Source organism: Cydia strobilella, chromosome 8 (genome assembly GCF_947568885.1).
Source record: "Cydia strobilella chromosome 8, ilCydStro3.1, whole genome shotgun sequence".
NCBI classification, from domain to species: Eukaryota; Metazoa; Arthropoda; class Insecta; order Lepidoptera; family Tortricidae; genus Cydia; species Cydia strobilella.
In genome coordinates, this window is record NC_086048.1 from 3,748,559 (window position 1) to 3,766,262 (window position 17,704).

At 35.2% G+C, this 17,704-nt stretch overlaps 3 protein-coding genes across 4 annotated transcripts in view; all 3 read right to left on the bottom strand.

The window, feature by feature from the left end:
- Positions 1–17,704, bottom strand: part of LOC134743454 (bone morphogenetic protein 1) — a 477,569-nt gene that overhangs the window by 233,531 nt on the left and 226,334 nt on the right. The gene's annotated exons all lie outside the window — the stretch shown is intronic.
- On the bottom strand, positions 814–3,744 carry LOC134743470 (procathepsin L-like). Its single transcript, XM_063676913.1, has 5 exons — positions 3,257–3,744; positions 2,888–3,008; positions 2,295–2,479; positions 1,728–1,835; positions 814–1,170 (listed from the first exon to the last, which is right to left on the bottom strand). Exons 1-5 carry the CDS (start codon positions 3,693–3,695, stop codon positions 1,037–1,039), a joined length of 987 nt encoding a protein of 328 aa, XP_063532983.1. The 5' UTR covers positions 3,696–3,744; the 3' UTR covers positions 814–1,036.
- Positions 7,867–17,704, bottom strand: part of LOC134743463 (uncharacterized) — a 33,284-nt gene continuing 23,446 nt past the window's right edge. The window contains exons 6-7 of one of the 2 annotated variants that reach the window (XM_063676901.1): positions 9,214–10,009; positions 7,867–8,098 (exon numbers count right to left, since the gene is read on the bottom strand). In XM_063676901.1, coding sequence (XP_063532971.1) covers positions 9,240–10,009 — 770 coding nt within the window. In that variant the 3' untranslated portion in view covers positions 7,867–8,098; positions 9,214–9,239. The remainder of the gene's footprint in view (positions 8,099–9,213; positions 10,010–17,704) is intronic. The other variant, XM_063676902.1, reaches the window with a different exon arrangement.

Here is a 17,704-nt window from a genome sequence, read left to right on the forward strand (position 1 = left end):
ACCAAATGCGATTCCCAATGTCCATGAATTAAGAGGGGGCGTAAAGCCAGCAAATAAGAAGGATACAGAAGAAATGGCGCTCCATTCGAAACTTTGGATGGAATATTTGGATCTCGCGTGGATTTTTACCTTTTATCTCAATCACTTTGAATCTATACTTGTGTTTAACTATGCTCGTCAGATATCCCCGTTATTCCATACTAAAATAATAATGCTATCTGCATATCAATGCAGGGTATATAATAACTGGAAATATATGAAAAATAGATGAGTGAAGTTTTCGTCATTGTATCTTTCTATATCGATCCAATATTGGTTAAAGTCTGCTCTTGCAAGTATATGTATAGTTTTTGTGTAATACTTTTCATGGCATTTTCTCAATGATTAAAATACTAAAAACCGGCCAAGTGCGCGAGGGTTCCGTACTTTTTAGTATTTGTTGTTATAGCGGCAACAGAAATACATCATCTGTGAAAATTTCAACTGTCTAACTATCACGGTTAATGACGGACAGACGGACAGAGGAGTTTTAGTACGCCCTTTGGGTACGGAACCCTAAAAATTAAAAATTCAATATATAAACTACAATTTTGCGCTAGTCTCCTCCTAATTCTTTTTTTATCTAGTTGTGAAAAGTCCGCTCCCGGATTTCTATCTGATTAAGCAGTTTTCTTAAAATTTTAGGAGAGTGTTCAAGAAAGAAAAGTCAATTTGAAATTCAGGCTATGATATACCAAATTTATTTGTATCAAATAATTAAATGATAATGATTTATTTATACAAACAACAATGATTAAGGATTGATTGGTGTGATTTACTGTTAATATTCAAGTTGCAGGTGATCAGCACTTTTGTGGCTTTGCCATGTAAATCATGATGAAAGATTAAATATCTATGTTAATTTAAGTTACGTATGGGCCAGATGCGAGCCCAGAAACTGTTTTTTATTCCTTAGTTTTGATTTAGAATTTTGCTATGATCTATGATATAGTGCTTCGTGATTTTTTGAATGCTCAATAAAGATAAAAATAGATGGTTATGCCACAGTGGATTCGGCAATGTAAGACCCAAGGCCGCATGCGTTGACTCCTCTCAACATTCTTACGTAGCCTTGCTCGCCCCAGACAGTTCCCCACGAATTCTTGATTAGCCAGTACTTTTTGCCGTCTTCTGCAAATAAAACATTGTCGAAACGTTTATATTGAGTACCTCACACATTCTTTAAACGCATTGTTACGGATCACTCATGGTGGAATTGAATAGATATGGCACAGGCACAAATACTGCATAAAATGCAAGGAAACCTTGTGCAAGTAAAAATTGAAACGCGTATTTCTTTCGTCCATAAATAGATTACATTAAACTAACAAAAAGTATACGCACACTCTTGCGTAGTCCCTCGCGTTAATCTGTTCAAAAATTCTCGGAGCACGTACGCACATCACAAATATCCATTAATCGTTTATCTCAATTTATCATTTTCACTTATGTACTTATTTGGAAGAAAGAAATACGAGTAAGTATAGCAAGCTTCTGTTGAATCCTGTCAAGTTTTATGATTAACGCTCAGTGACTCTTTTAGTGACAAAATTCTTATGTGATCATAAAAAAAGACATTATTTCGTGATGATGATAATTAATTCGTTATATTTGAATTACTGGGAATTATAGACAATGACTGTATTAAAAAAATATATAATCGTAGTAGATATAACATTTCTACAAACCTTCTCCATATCCCACCAGAAGCACGGCATGGTCTATTTGTTTTCCTCTGCACATATTAGGTATAAGTATACCTTTTTTATAATAGCTAAAGTCGTCGGCGTTTATAGCTGCAGCAAAATAATAAAAATTAAGTCAAGAGCATCAATCTTCTAATACTCTGCAATTGAATTTAGATTCTTGTAAGGAAATAATACCTATATACCTCCTTTCCTTCCAAAAACCTAAATCGAATTTCTTTCAAAATTTATAATGTTTAACGTAATAAAATTGTATTATTATATCATATCATATATGAAAAAATATTTTTTTTGTTTCACACTGTCTCACAAAGTTACCTATGTCGTTATTGCAACAGCATTGCAAAGCGATAGGTATTGCTGCCGATGGCATTACTGCAGGAAATGTCAAGTATCTAAGACGTGATATGACCGCCTGTTGTTTACCTCTGTTTGTGTTTCTGTTTTCTTTTGTATTGTTTTGTTTTATTCAGATGTGCAATAAAGAGTATTTGTATTGTATTGTATTGTATGTTTATCTTTATAAAAACGATTGTAAACGAAATTTACCAATCGAGATAGGTCCACGGTTGGCTAATTCTGCCTTTAACTGTTCTTCGTCCATTATGACTTTTTTTACACCGCTTGCGCACTGGACAACTCCCTTGCTAGGGTCATTATGACAGGTATATTTGTGTGCTGCATATGTATAATCCTCTTCTTTCTCCAACTTCATTTGTTGTTGAGCTAATTCCCTGAAATTAACGAATGTTGTTAGATCAATGATAGCTATTGTTAATTTGGAGGTTAGGTTAGGTTAGCTTATAGCTGTAACAGCTATACTAAAGGGGAAGTCGTAAAGGGTTAAAGAAATTATTAGAAGAACGATAAAAGCAAAAAAAATGACATGCTTAATGGCTGTTATAGATGGCAAAAGAAAACCTATGATCTGTTACTACAAAGTCTGTGCAGTGCTAGATTGACTTCACTAAGAATTATTACTGACTTAGTACAACACAAATGATCGGTAGCCTGTAAGTAGTGTATATAGCTACATCTTCAGTTTTTTCCTATATCATATTGACAATCTGTTTCTTTTTGTTTCATTCAACTCTACAATATTTTCACTAGATTGGAGTTATAAGATTAAACAAATTACGTACTGCATAACTTGTTCCATGTATCCTCCGTCGCAAGTTCCAACAGTAAGGCAGTCGAGAGCTTGTCCTTCGGACAAAGCTACGAGCTGGCCATGTTTAATAGCGTACTGCCCTTCAATATCACCTGTAAAAAAAGTAAAACAAATATATTTTCCAATGGAGAATTGACTGTGTTCTAGTTTTTCTGTACTTTTAATTGAGCTGTACTTAACATCCACTTCCTCATCGAAACTAATGACAATGTTATGAGAAAGCAACCCTCGTAGTAGTTTTTTAATACATAAACGTAGTCACAAAACTCACAAAGATTATAATTAACTATATAAAGTTACCGATCAAAGATAAGATAGGTAATTAGACAAGGAAACATACCAACAGCACTGAAGATGAAGCAGCTGCCACATTTTCCTTGGTTCTTAACATGTGTAACCTTATTTTTTTGTCTCCAGTCAAATGATTCAGGCGCATCATCCAATCCCTCGGTGATTTCCACTTTCGTCAAATTTGTATCTTTTGGGAGTTTGAAACCACGATAACACTCTAACTCATGAGGCTTCAAGTCAGCGAAGTGATTTAACGCAAACACAGTATCAGGAAATTTCTCATTTTGCTTATTTATTTTTATTAAGGTTTCCTTGAAAATTGCAAGCCTTTCTTTATACTCTCTACGGTTGTATACTTTCTTATGCTCTTGGACAAAGTCCATGAACAGACTCTTAGCGTCTTCCACGTCGTAGAATGGTTTGTCAATTACAGCCAAGACCGTGCTGCTGGCAAGGCAGACCGTCGCCAGGACAATCGGCACAAACATGATGTTTGCTGATGCTTATGATCTTACTAGAACGGTACCAGTAGATCCACTGATGTTCTTTACATTTTTCGCAGCGTTTTTATACAAAAATTAACCAATAAAATGCTTAGTTACTTCCACGTGTATTTTATTTCTTAAAATTTTTGAGATTGCATGAATAACTTTCTTGTAACTTTTATGTTATGAGAAATATTATGTGTATCTAGTACCTACACGTGTTTCATCGTGGCAGTAAAGAATGTATTTTTAAATGCTGGCTCAAAATAATTGATTGTTGGATTCCAATAACTGATCAGCAAGATGTTCAAATCAAATTGCCACCGACTGAATTGCTGCAAGAAAAAACAACTATCTAGTTTTCTAAATATGCCCCCCCCCCCCTAAAAAAAAAAACACCAATAGGGAATCTTGGTGGCTCCATTTCTTAAATCCTCTATCCTTGGGCCCTAAGGACAAATCTTGCATAGTAGTTTGTCTAAAGAGAAAAAATTTTTGGTTCTCGAAACGCCGTATTTCATGTGGTACAACGACCATCAATTTATTAGCTTCCTAGCTCATTTAGAAGAATAATCAGTAGGTAGGGAAATTGCGAATATGTGAGCAGAAGGAAGTCAAAAAAGGTCAATTATCAATTGTAAGCTAACTATCCCTCCCTTTACTGGACTCGTATTTTGAAATTATTCAATTATTTATTTATTGTTGGGAAACTGATGTTCCATAATACTCGAGTAAGCTCCTCAATGCTTTGTGTACCTAATTTTGTTGACAAATATACATTCGCACCTTGGGAAAATTAATGCCACTACCGTATGTAATAGCTACCAGAGACCGTGTTATGTATGATCCTAATCTTGCTTTGAATTTATCTCCCTCTTTGCAATTCTCAACTTTCAAGGAAATAAAATTTCATATTTCATTAATCAGGTGCCGCCATCTGGACCGTCATGGTACTTTAGTCTTCCATTCGAAGATATTAGAACGTTTTTGTCTTCCATTTGAAGATCTCTGACCACCGCTTTTTCGCTTACAATTCTGAACACAGGATTATTTTTATTACTCTTTACGTATCATCAGACATGCTAGACACAAAGTTGACACGAAGTATCTAAACCACCATTAGGTATTATTTGATAATTTCGTTTCCAAACCTAATGTTTCATCGGTAAATAAAATTATAACTACATATAAATTGCACTTATCTTGGTGTAATTCTATTTTATTTTTTGATACCTACCTAGGTTCCTACTCATGCTTATCTTTAGAATTATTATCATTTATACCTGACACGTGTTTAATAATACTTTGTTTTAATGTCCCACAAAAAAAAAATTTTTTGCACCCGGCGCTGCTTATACTCAAAATTTTTCCATTAACTGGTATTTAGAAAATTATTCATATTACTATAGTTATTGCAACGTTATCAAACCTAATTTATTTCCGCGTTAAAGAAGAATTCCAATGATTTAACAGGTTTTTGCATTGTATTGTCATAGAAACACGTGTCATTGCTAAACAAAAGCAAATTACCTACTGTTAAAATATTTGATACACACTTTTATTGCTGACTGTACTTCCTCTCCTTTGCACGTATATAAAAATATGAGACCTGAGACCTTTCTAATGAGCCTAAACTCGATGTGCTCATGTTTTTCCACCGAGGAGATTCGTTAGCTAACTTCTGATTGCATCATGAGATCAGCTCCATGTTAGTATACCTATTTAACATTGTCAATTAAATTAGGGGCTATGCTCGGAGTCTCTCTGAGGGATCGTATTCGTAATGAAGCCATCCGTCAGAGAACTAAAGTCGTCGACACGGATTAGCAAGCTGAAGTGGCAGTGGGCCGGTTATATTAGCCGTTGGGGTAGACGAGTTCTCGAGTGGAGACCGCGTATCGGCAAACGTAGCGTCGGACGCCCTCAAACTAGATGGAGCGATGACCTTCGCAAGGTGGCTGGAAAAAGCTGGATCAGAGTTGCGGCAAATCGTGCTCAATGGCGTGCAATAGGAGAGGCCTATGTCCAGCAGTGGACGAGAGTAGGCTGATGATGATGACGATGAAATAAATTAGGAAAGTACGCCAAAGTTCAATTGAATCAGATAATAGGGAGTGGCTCATATTTAACTAACCGGACCATCGGCTTTATTTAGCTAGTGTCTAATGACTATAGTGTCCCTGCCTATGAAAGTGCCCCTACTAGGCCAGATACGTCGTCAAATTCAATCAAATCCTAGCTACTACTGTAAAAGAAAGTATTTATTTTAACAATATTTTCTTTAACAATAGGTTTCTTTCATTGCATTTGCAACATCTACTGGCATATGTAAACTTATTAATTTCCGCTACCCAAAGGTTGTCTGGAAGAGATAGCTTTTTAGCGATAAGACCGCCTGTTGTTTACCTCTGCTTGTGTTTCTGTTTTCTTTTGTATTGTTTCCTTTTATTGAGATGTGCAATAAAGAGCATTTATTTAAATAGCAATAATATTTAAAAATAAAATAAAACGCAGTTCGTTTACCCTTAATATTTATTTATCAAAATACTCAATACCTATATAAAGTTATAAATACAATATTAATTGAGCATTATGTTATGTACACCCTCGCTAGTAAATTCGTTCTAAGTTAACTACACCGATTATTTACAATATATGCGTTTAAATAAATAAGCTTAGGATAATGTTCTAAATCAGATAAAAAAAGCTACAGGTGTTAGGTTTTTGTTCGAAAAATATTTGTACAATACAAACCCATTTTATTTTGTGTCATTATTTTCTTAAAGGAAAAAAGTTAACAAAATCATTTGTAAATATGTTAAAATTGTATGGGGTTAAAAAAAATATTTTAGTTAAATCGAAATTTTGATTCACCATAACGGTATGAAAATATATTGTAATTAAAGTTTGGTCAACGAAACGTGATAAATTTGAGTTGTTATCAACGAACTAAGATGTTTTGATACTTTGATATGCCATTAATTATAATTACATGAAAAATATTTTTCTGCTATGCATAAAATATGTGAGTATTACATATTACCTTTAAAAACGTCATCATTTAAATTATCATTATAACAAAATGAGACATTGCATTAAAACAACAAAAACAAATTGCTCATTTGTATTGCTTGATAGCTCTGCTGCGGCGTTCTACAAAAAATTCTACTTTGTCGGGGATACGTTATTAACCTGAAAAATCTGTATTATATACCATTGAGTTTAAAGCTAAATTACTAAACTTTGTCATGCCAATCGACTTCTTAGCTATATGAGAAGTGTAAAAAAAATAGTGTCATTACCCAACACTTTTCTGGAATGCAGGGGCTACGACATGCAAAGATTTGGTCTTCAGGCATAAGTATCACTTCACGTTTTGTTGGCCAAACACTATCTTTCCTTTACCAGTGTTAAAGAAGTTACATATTTTTTGAAATTTCGGAAACCAATGACACTATAACTTTGGTATTGAGCCATTTCTGATCATACAACTCACAAATTAAATCATTGCGTACATACAAACACATACACACGATTCAGAATTTTGTTCGAATGTTAATTTAGTTATAGAATAGATAAATAGCGACTTAATTACTTAATAATACACGATTTTAAACAGGTGCGGATAAACTAATGTTAGCCTCTGAGACGTCTACGCAAGCTACTGCTATATTTGTAATGTACCAAAATGGTTTCGCGTGGTCCAATCGAGATCTCTGTGAGATTCTTATGACAAGCTTTTACTGGATGGGCCGTCTGTAAAATCTGAAGTACTGATATGCCGTTGGAAAGTTACCGAAATTGAAAAATTTCTACATGGAAATTTTCGGAAACCGCATATTTTAGTAAAGGAATGGATTTTTTCCATTTCCAAAATGAAAGTTTCCTGCGAAAAATTTCTTAAATTTTCGAGAACTTTCCAAACATTTGGAAACTTCCGCAACTTGCTCATCTGTGTTAGGAAGACATCTCGGTCAACTCAATTTTTTTTCATATTTTGTTTAAATTCAATCATATTTTGTTTATATTACAACTCCTATGTTTATATTACAAGCAAAGTATCAAGTTTGTGTATTATAGCAAACTATTGAGCGTCATTCATTACAATTTTTACATTCTCTTTTACGAATTTTGGCTGTTCAAAACATGAACTTATTATGTTTACATTCGTATGTTGAATATAAGGATACACTGATCAGTGTTTAATCATACCTACTATAAACATTAATTATTTAATTGTGTGTGCACAAAGGAACATAAAGTACACATTTTAAGATAAATGCCCAGGCTTGCGTAGACCGACAGGGCCCTATTAACTATTTATCACTGGCGACCAATAAGTTACTGGTGGTAGTAGTAATGTTGCAGCTCCTCGCCTCCTAACACCGCACCGTGTTCAGGAATATCTGAAAAGCATAGGATTCTTTTAAATTTGGAGTATTGCATTGAAGAAAAATCAAAAGTTAGGTTAGGTTAGAGGGAGGTTAGAGTTAATTGGGGAAATTATTACTTTCAGTACATTAAGGTCAACAGGGAGATTTGCGGCCATGGGGTGAATGCGTTTTCTCTAGAAATTTATGCAATTTCACGTTGAAAAATTTAACGAACCTTACTGTCCGAAGGGTGACTCAGCTGGAAAGGTGCGGCGTCCGATACTTTCTAATGAAAACGAAGTGGACGCCTCGGCCCGGACCCGGTCTGTTCTAGCGTGAGTCATCCTTAAATGTTACCATAGGTACATATACATTTATAATTACCATTTAGTTACTTGTAATTTTAGAGAAAAGGCAGTCCTCTCGGTCATACATTTTTGTCAAAATTTACCAATAACTTTCTAAATACAAGTAGTGATTAATAGATACACTAAGATTATCTAAAACAAAGTATAGATAGTATTAAATATGTGTGTCTAACTACTTCTAACTACAACTACATACAATAGTGTGTTAGTGATGTGCATGTGTGTGTTAAGTCAGTCGTCAACCGTCACTATTCTGTAATACTCTCAATATGGTTTTGGAAAACACATTTAAAAATACTTTGATCTTAGTAAAGTTTAAGCGGTGACAACACCATTACGTTCCTTATGTATCTAATTTGTTTTGGGGTTGTCAGCTGTCACTGTCAGCGCTCATGTCTATACAGTAACTATAGATGAAAGTGGGTAAGGGCAATAATACGGCTAAGTGTAGCTGCGGGGTAGGTAAACAAATGTGCCCGGCCTTCACATTGGGGCTTGTTTACTCATTGTTTAGTGTTTATTGCGAGTTCATACATTTAGCACTTAGTGGCTAAATGTATGAACTCACAATAAACACTAAACAATGAGTAAACAAGCCCGCAATAGGCCCCAATGTGAAGGCCAGCCACACTTATCCCACAGCCACAATTATCCGTATCGACCTTACCTTAACGCGTTTAGTGTACAGTTTGGCAAAAAAGAGTACTCTACTCTTTTTTGTCAGACTGTAGTTTCAAGTATCAACAAGGTCGGTCAGTTATAGTCGTTAGTCGGACGTACCTCCGTCAGTCTTGTCGGTCAGTCGATCAAACTACGACTATTCTGTTCCCTCGTAGGAAATACTTCACATCCTTCTTTCTCCTATCCGTCTGGTTTTCTGTCGATGTCTTTGGTTTCTCTGTCGTTGTTGATGTCGTTGTTGTTGTTGTGGTCGTGATTGTTGTGGTCGTTGGGGACTCAGAAGGGAGGAGGTCAGCGGATAAAACCCCTATTTCATTGTCGGTTACTACAGGAGTTGGGATTAGAGAAAGTTCGCCTTTGACAAGCATATCCCTATACACATCCATTGGAGTTATTTTCGGATGCTCTTCAGAGGATCTTTGAATGTTGTCATTCATAAGAGCAGCAATCTTTTTCAAATTATGACTTATCTTTTGTATTTTGTCATCAGTCAAGCCTGTTTTGTAGAAGACTGGGGCCGGTCGAGGTACGCCACCCTTTTTGTTGGAGGCTTTATCGAAAGGCGGATATGGGTTGCGAGGGTCATAGTCCGGGTGCGCTTCGACCATGGCCGGTTCTCCGTAGGAGTTGACGGCGCCCCAGGTCATTGGTTTGAACGCGGGAGCAGGTGGGGGTGGTGGTTGGTACGTGTCTGCTTCTGGTTCGGGGGATTGGAAAGAGGGTGTGACTGAGGAGAAGACGTTTCTGATGGCGCTGAAGGCGGTATGGAGGATGGAGGGGGGTGGTTCGAGGGGAGTATGGCCGGTGTGTGTGTGCTGGGCCTCGCTGGTGCCGCCATCTTCCAGCGGCGTCAGTATGACGAGTCCGGCGTGAACTCCATTCAGTTTACCTCGTCCTGTCTCGGAGAATCAGTTCAAATCAATCATAGAGTTATTTAATATGAAAACTTAACTAAACATGGGCATTTGGATATCATTAACTACGTTATTAAGACAAGGGGTAAATTTAGTTTCGTTAAATATTTTTCAACCAGAATTAACAATTATTTTATATGCAGGCTTTCTTTACTCTCATATATTTGTAATTTATCAGTATCCTTACTACATATATATGTTATGGGCAACTTGATAAATCCAGTCACTACGAATAATGACCGGTCTGTACTGTATGCATAATGCCCGCATCAAGTGGGCAATGTTATAAAACAAATGAGCTGTAGTGTAGGTTTAGTTTAGGTAAGAACTGTAACCCCGCACATAAAGGATCTACTTACATAAAAGTACGTTTGGGTTCGGTTAGAACTGCAACCCCCCACAGAAGTGAATTGTTTATAGAAAAAGTTAGGTTAGAACTGCAACCCTCCACAGAAAAGAACTGTTTTTAGAAAAGTAGGTAGGTTAAGTTCGAATTGCAATCCCACATAGAAACGAACTGCTTACAGAAAAGTAGGTTTAGCTTAGGTTAGAACTGCAATCCCCCAAAGAAAAAAAATTGTTTATAGAAAGGTAGGTTAAGGTTAGGTTAGAATGGAATCCCCCCACAGAATAGAACTGTTTTTGGAAAAGTAGATTTAGGTTAGGTTAAAATTGCAACCCCCCACAGAAACAAATTGCTTCCACCACGGCGCGACCGAATTTATCACATTGCCCGGCTAAGTGCTAAATTCAAACTAGGTATCTCAAACCTTGATTTATTAAATGGACCACGGGCCGACGGGCATTATTAATATGTACCGGCCAAAGTAATAAATTTATCACTTTGCCTGACGCTTTTGGGCATTATTCATAATGACCGGCCATTATTTAGTTAATCAAGTTGCCCGTAACATATATAATATATCTTCTTTATAATATAAATCGGTTAAATTCGCGTCACTTGCTTTTGTTTTAGCAATATTTGGGTAGACCAGTCACAGTTCTGTCATTGACGTAAGATAGTAAAAGTCTGTCATCTCATCTCGCCGTTCGAATTCCTTCAATCACTGTCGTGTGCGTGTATGAAAGAGATACCTATTCTGCGAAAGTGAACAGGAATGACTTGGTGTATCGATGCGTCTCCTAGAATACCTAAAAATAGATAAAGGAGTAAATAGATATCTGAAAATTAATTATCAGCTTATTTTTCTAAGATGTTTTTCAAATATTAGGTATAAAGTATGTCGGTAAAGTAAGAAATTAATGATTTGTGCATTGTTTTAAATATTTTAACGATAACTGACTAGGTATTCATGTAATAAGTCAGCCTGAAATAAGTCCCTACCTAATTAAATAATCTTGAAAATTTCCGAGCTCAACTAGGTACATATATAGTGCATAATTATTTCCATCGTATTTTCACGGTAACGTACGAATGGGTTGTTTTACTTTATAAAGTTTTTATAGGTGATCATTTATTTTTTATTTATTTATTTCTAAAAAATTTAATCAGGCAACAAGCCCATATTACAAATATCTTACAGACTAACATACATATGAATAATTATTAATTTTAATTTTCTATAATAGATGGCGCTACCTGGTACACACGTCACATTGATTATAATCGTAATATAATAGATACAGTAGCTAGTAAGAGTAAGTAGATTAGACCATCCAACTGACCCACATTGTTTATCTCGGACAAATGATATAACTGTACGCTCCAGTAAGTACGCGATGACTCATATTATATCATCTATCCACCTTTCACAAGTAAAGGTTCTCTTTCGCCGTTTGAGATAAGGATACAATACTTGAGCGATCGCGGACGAGGAAGCGGACGAGGAAGCGGAAGCGGAAGCTTTTCTGATTCGGAATTATTTTTATTAAATAATTTCACGGTTTAGACTCACTTGTTGAAATTATTTAATGTTAGTATGTCTCACAACAATTTAAATTAAATTATTTTTATGTTGCTACTTACAGCTAGTCAGGCTAAGCTAACTCTGCACCGCGTTTGATAGCACAGGGTGTGCAAGTGTTATTTGAAACGTCGTAATTTCATAGAAGTTTGACGATTATGATAACACTTCCATATTAGCTTATCCTGACTCTACCTACTGAAATTATAAAGTTAATAGAATGATAATTTGGATAGTAAATATTAAATGACCAGTTTCATTTATGAAATAGGTACCTTTAAGTAATTATAAATTAAATTAATTCTGTAAATAATCTGTAATCAAACTTTTATAAGATTTGACGAATATTTTTATTATAATAACATCTATTTAATTCATTACCACTGATTAGACAATAACATATTTGACATTTGAATTTCACATAACATTGTAGATTTTTTCAAGTACAAAATAAATATAATTCAGCCTATATACGTCCCACTGCTGGGCACAGGCCTCCTCCATAGAGTAACTTATACTAGAGCGGTACTGTCATAGTAAATTTTGTAACCCCAGTAAATTCACTGCCATCTGTCGACACACTTTAAAACTAAAAATGAAGATTTATAAAAATACGACAGAATGTATTTAAAAATAGATAAATGTTTTTTTTTTATTTGCATTAATTATTTTTATGATTTTGACCCATGTTTTTTCACTGATATGCGTTAAAATTGTTAAATAACAAACGAAACCGTCAACGCCATCTATACGACTGTAGGCCAAAACTAGTAGCGCCCTCTGAACGAGAATCAAATTTTCTTCATTTTCGAGGCACGTTTTTTCCTTAGACTGTATCTATCTATTACGGAGTTATATCTATCTTTGCCTCCTCTCATGCGCGAGCGATAAAATAATATCAGAAATTATTGTATATTTCGATATTATATTTATAGATCCTATCAATAATTATTTACCTACTTTCTGACATTAAATAATGTGAGATTAACCGATACCAAAAGTCAGATTGTTTTTCGAGCGACCTAATAGGCACTGTAATCATTTAACTAACTTAGCGGTTTCACCACGTATTTTTAGTTACTCGCGCGACATGTTTCGGAGAGCCTAGGTCTCCATTTTCAAGCACTAACAGTGCCTGAGTGAGTAATGGTCACGACAAGTGGGCGTCACGTACTACCTCTACTCCGCTACTCACTCAGGCACTGTTAGTGCTTGAAAATGGAGACCTAGGCTCTCCGAAACATGTCGCGTGAGTGACTAAAAATACGTGAGTGAAACCGCTATGTTAGTTAAGTTATAATGTCTCACGATAGTATAAATTTGACTGTAATCATTGTTATAAAGTAACAAACGAGTGACACTATTATTGCAATAAGTAAGTTAATCTTTAATCCGCTATCGCTTATCACTGCGGATGAGCCCTTAAACAAGTATCGGCAGAAAGCATTATGTAATATGTCAGTAGCAAGACACTTCCTACACAAACACAATTTACGCGTTCTCTCTAAATATCAGCAAACAAGTAATAGAAGCTTTCACAGAACTATCGATTATTATCATACAATCGATAGATTGTATCGATAATAGTTAAGATAGGAATAGAGCAGCGCAGCGTCGCAATATTATATAGTCCTCCTCATCGTTTTCGATGACGGCGACCCTAAATAAACATTATGGACGTTGTCTATCGTGAGCCCTAATTTGGCTGGCCAGGCTGAACTTGCTCTTAAATACTCTATTGCTCACGTGACAATAAAGTTGGCCAGCCGCGTTGAACTTGGTCTTTCTTTCCGCAACTGGCGTTTTATGTCTAGGCTGATGAGGGTCTTTAAATATTGCCAGTGTAGATTCCGTCCTAGCAGAGGAACCATTGACGCAATCACTGCCTTGAGGCAAATCCAAGAAAAGAGCCTTGAGCACCAACGGCCTCTCTACATGTGCTTTGTGGATTTGGAAAAGGCTTTTGATAGGGTTCCACGCGAGGCTCTCTGGATTGTTCTCTGTAAATTTGGCTATCCGAAGAAGTTCGTCAAATGTTATTACGTTTACAATTATCACTATTCCAAAACACCTCTACCAATGTTTTTATGAATAGTTTAGTATTAAATAGACATCGTAGAAGAAATATTTTGTAAATATTCTCCACATACTTTTCAGTGACAGAGTGCGGCGGTGCTATCATAAATGCCAAATTCCCATGAAGATATGAGTTTTATAATGGCACTTGACTTTAATCACAACGATGTTGTGCTTCTAAGGCGAGCTATCCCTAACTTACCCTAGTGGAAATACCAAACCGTAAATAAACATTTTCATAATCTAGTTTCCATCATTACATAATTTAAATAATCATATAATTTAGTCAAAGATAGATATAACTCCGTAATAGATAGATACAGTCTAAGGAAAAAACGTGCCTCGAAAATCAAGAAAATTTGATTCTCGTTCAGAGGGCGCTACTAGTTTTGGCCTAAAGTCGTATAGATGGTCGTTGACGGTTTCGTTTGTTATTTAACAATTTTAACGCATATCAGTGAAAGAACATGGGTCAAAATCATAAAAATAATTAATGCAAATAAAAAAAATCATTTATCTATATTTAAATACATTCTATCATATTTTTATAAATCTTCATTTTTAGTTTTAAAGTGTGTCGACAGATGGCAGTGAATTTACTGGGGTTACAAAATTTACTATGACAGTACCGCTCTAGTATAAGTTACTCTATGATTTAGTTAATAAAACAACGATGCAATTTGCGGTCATAAATTTTCGGTCGCCGCATTCGATAAATATATCGCAAATTACGGTGTCTGTTGGTCCGCCTAGACAATTCGTCACGCCAAGTGATTAAGGAATAAAAATTGTTTTTTTTTCATAACGGGATTAACTTCTGATGATATTTATAATACGTTGTTAACGTTATTCGTGCAGAAGTATGATAATAAATTATTATAGGTGCATTAGCACTGGAGAATCTAATAATGATAGGCTTCGGAATAAAGTTCCACTGCGCCGATAATAGTTATTTACGATACAAGTGCGGAAAGTAGGAAATTCCCACGTGTAGCGTACAACGTTTTACAGTACATATGGCCCTTTAAATTTTTGAGATAGGCACGGAAAGTGCTTATTCCCGCACTAGTGCGGGAAAGTAGCACCATATACAGTCCTGTTAATGACATTTTCGAGATTTTTCTCTAGGGACTACAGTATGGGGTTCTTCAAAAAATAAGTATACAGGTTTTTAAAGGGTCGGCAACGCGCATGTTACATGATATGGATTAGATATGTCAGTGTCAAAAGTGATGTTTTAAACAAAAACGTCACTTTTGACAACATATCCGATCCATATCGTATCTAGAGCTAACTTTAGACGTACATTAAAGCTCAAATCAGGCCGTTTGTCAGTATTGTCAGTTTTCCTGTGTTACTCACTAAAATTGTGCTATATTTTACTGTTAAATTTTTATTACAATAACTATTTGCTAATACGTGTTTTCATCATCAAACGGTCCACCGATAGCTATCAGATAAACTGGTTTCCTCGTTACATTTATGCATGCAAGACGTTATATGTATACTAATTTCTCGGTTAAGATTTTAGCTGTCTAATACTATATGATTAAGGCAAAGTTTCCTTGTTCCTGTCCACATGTGGACGAGCCGCACAGCCAGTCCAACCGGTGACATAATGCACTTTCACTTAACCCAATCACCAAGCCAATTTGGAATCTTTATCTTTTCCAATAAAGTCCAATTTACAATACCGAGAAGAGATAGACTTGTGTATTCTCGTTAATTCTTCTATTAAGTATTTTATGTTATGATTATTTCCGAAATAAAAATCGAAAGTTGTGAATCGAAAGAATCTAAAGCAAAAGCAATAAATAGGTCACAACAATCACGGACAATGTCATTCTGTACTTAATGATATATTTCCGGCCGCACATAGTTATAATACTTATAATAATTACATTTAATTATGATACCTTCGTGATTATGACAAGGTGATGCCATCAAAACAAACATAATATACTTACATCTTAAGGCTTCGTAACTTTACCTCAGTTTGTTATCTGTAAAGTATGTTCATCGTTAAACAAACTATTTTTTATTGTTAGCCACTATTTTGAATCAATAAAACTTAAAAGACACACGCTAAATTGATTTGTTTAATCATGAATCGTACAATGAATAACACAAAAAGAACTTCTATATCATGGGTTGGCCATTCAAAACATACTTGTATTGTATGCTTTGATGAACGGGACTTTATCTCTATCATTTACACACAACATTTTTGGTTTAATTATCCTTACCTAAAGTGAATTCACATTAAAGCAAGACATACAAATTTGATATTAGGATTCCGATTGTAACCCTTCGAGTACGGAATCCTAAAAACTGATGTATGAAGAATAATATTTAATCTCTTGTTCTTAATTTATTTCTCAGATGTTTCTATTTAGTATAAAAACTAAACATTCCATCATAAATATTTGAAGAACCGTGTACCGATTGATGCATGTCAAAACAACGATATAAAAAACCGGCCAAGTGCGAGTCGGACTCGCGCACGAAGAGTTCCGTACCATTACGCAAAAAATGGCAAAAAAATCACGTTTGTTATATGGGAGTCCCATTTAAATATTTATTTTATTTTGTTTTTAGTATTTGTTGTTATAGAAGCAATAGAAATACATCATCTGTGAAAATTTCAACTGCCTAGCTATCACGGTTAATGAGATACAGCCTGGTGACAGACGGACGGACAGTGGAGTCTTAGTTATAGGGTCTCCGTTGTACCCTTTGTTTACGGAACCCTAAAAAGGAAATATCCTTCATAATTATTGCTAAGACTTGTAAATTATTCGCCTGCTGTTACTTAATGTAATGTGTGTTCTTTTTCTGCACCTATTCTCTTTTCATTATGTAGTGCACAATCATATTATTATTATCATTCACATTAATTTATTTTATTTCTCATTATAATTATATAACCTGCAGAAACGATCGGAAAAGGCGTGTGACTAAACTTTTCCCGGCAACAATACACGCATTGTCATCATAAAGTTTCACACATAAACACATTCAAGTAAACATGGAACATTAGTAACAAACCTTCATCCTATTCTGCAATCCCAAAATCTGTGCCATGTAACACACTTGCGAAACCCAAATTATTGGGTAAATTTTTGAAATTACTGATTTAGATACTTGCGTCGTTTAAGTAATCGTCGTGACTAATAAATATCTGTTTCCGTTTGAAAGGGAAAGTAGACGTTTATGTAAATGTGTAAGAAGTAGGAAGGTCGTCGAAGAAGCAAAAACTAGAACATATGTTAGTGAAATCAATAATAAATAGACGATGAGAATACGCCACTAATGAAGAGGAAAACGAAGAGCTAATTACAATAACAACACATTTGTTAAGGTAAAATACAGAGCTAAGAGGATGATAAGAATAACCAAAATCAAGTAAACACTAAAAGACTACTAGGATAATAAAAATGTTGACAAGTTATGAAGAGAAGAACGCAGAACTAAATCCCACTAGAAGAAACACAAACAATCATTGAACAGTACACTATTGTACCAACATCCTGGTCGATGTCGTCTTACCAAAGGGCGTCAACTAAATCATAGTATCGTTCGTATAACTCCGGAGGAGGGTACGGTGGTGGTGGCGAGTCAGATACCACCGAGTTGTCTACCACTGATGACATCACTATCAGCTCTGAAATAAAA

Bases quoted from the DNA above. Each gene is read 5' to 3' on its own strand.
- LOC134743470 (XM_063676913.1), bottom strand. From the start codon at position 3,695: ATGTTTGTGCCGATTGTCCTGGCGACGGTCTGCCTTGCCAGCAGCACG. The intron at 2,480-2,887 runs GTACGTAATTTG...CGTTAATTTCAG, and splicing joins TACATGGAACAAGTTATGCA to GGAATTAGCTCAACAACAAA. The intron at 1,836-2,294 runs GTAAATTTCGTT...ATTTTGCTGCAG, and splicing joins CCGTGGACCTATCTCGATTG to CTATAAACGCCGACGACTTT.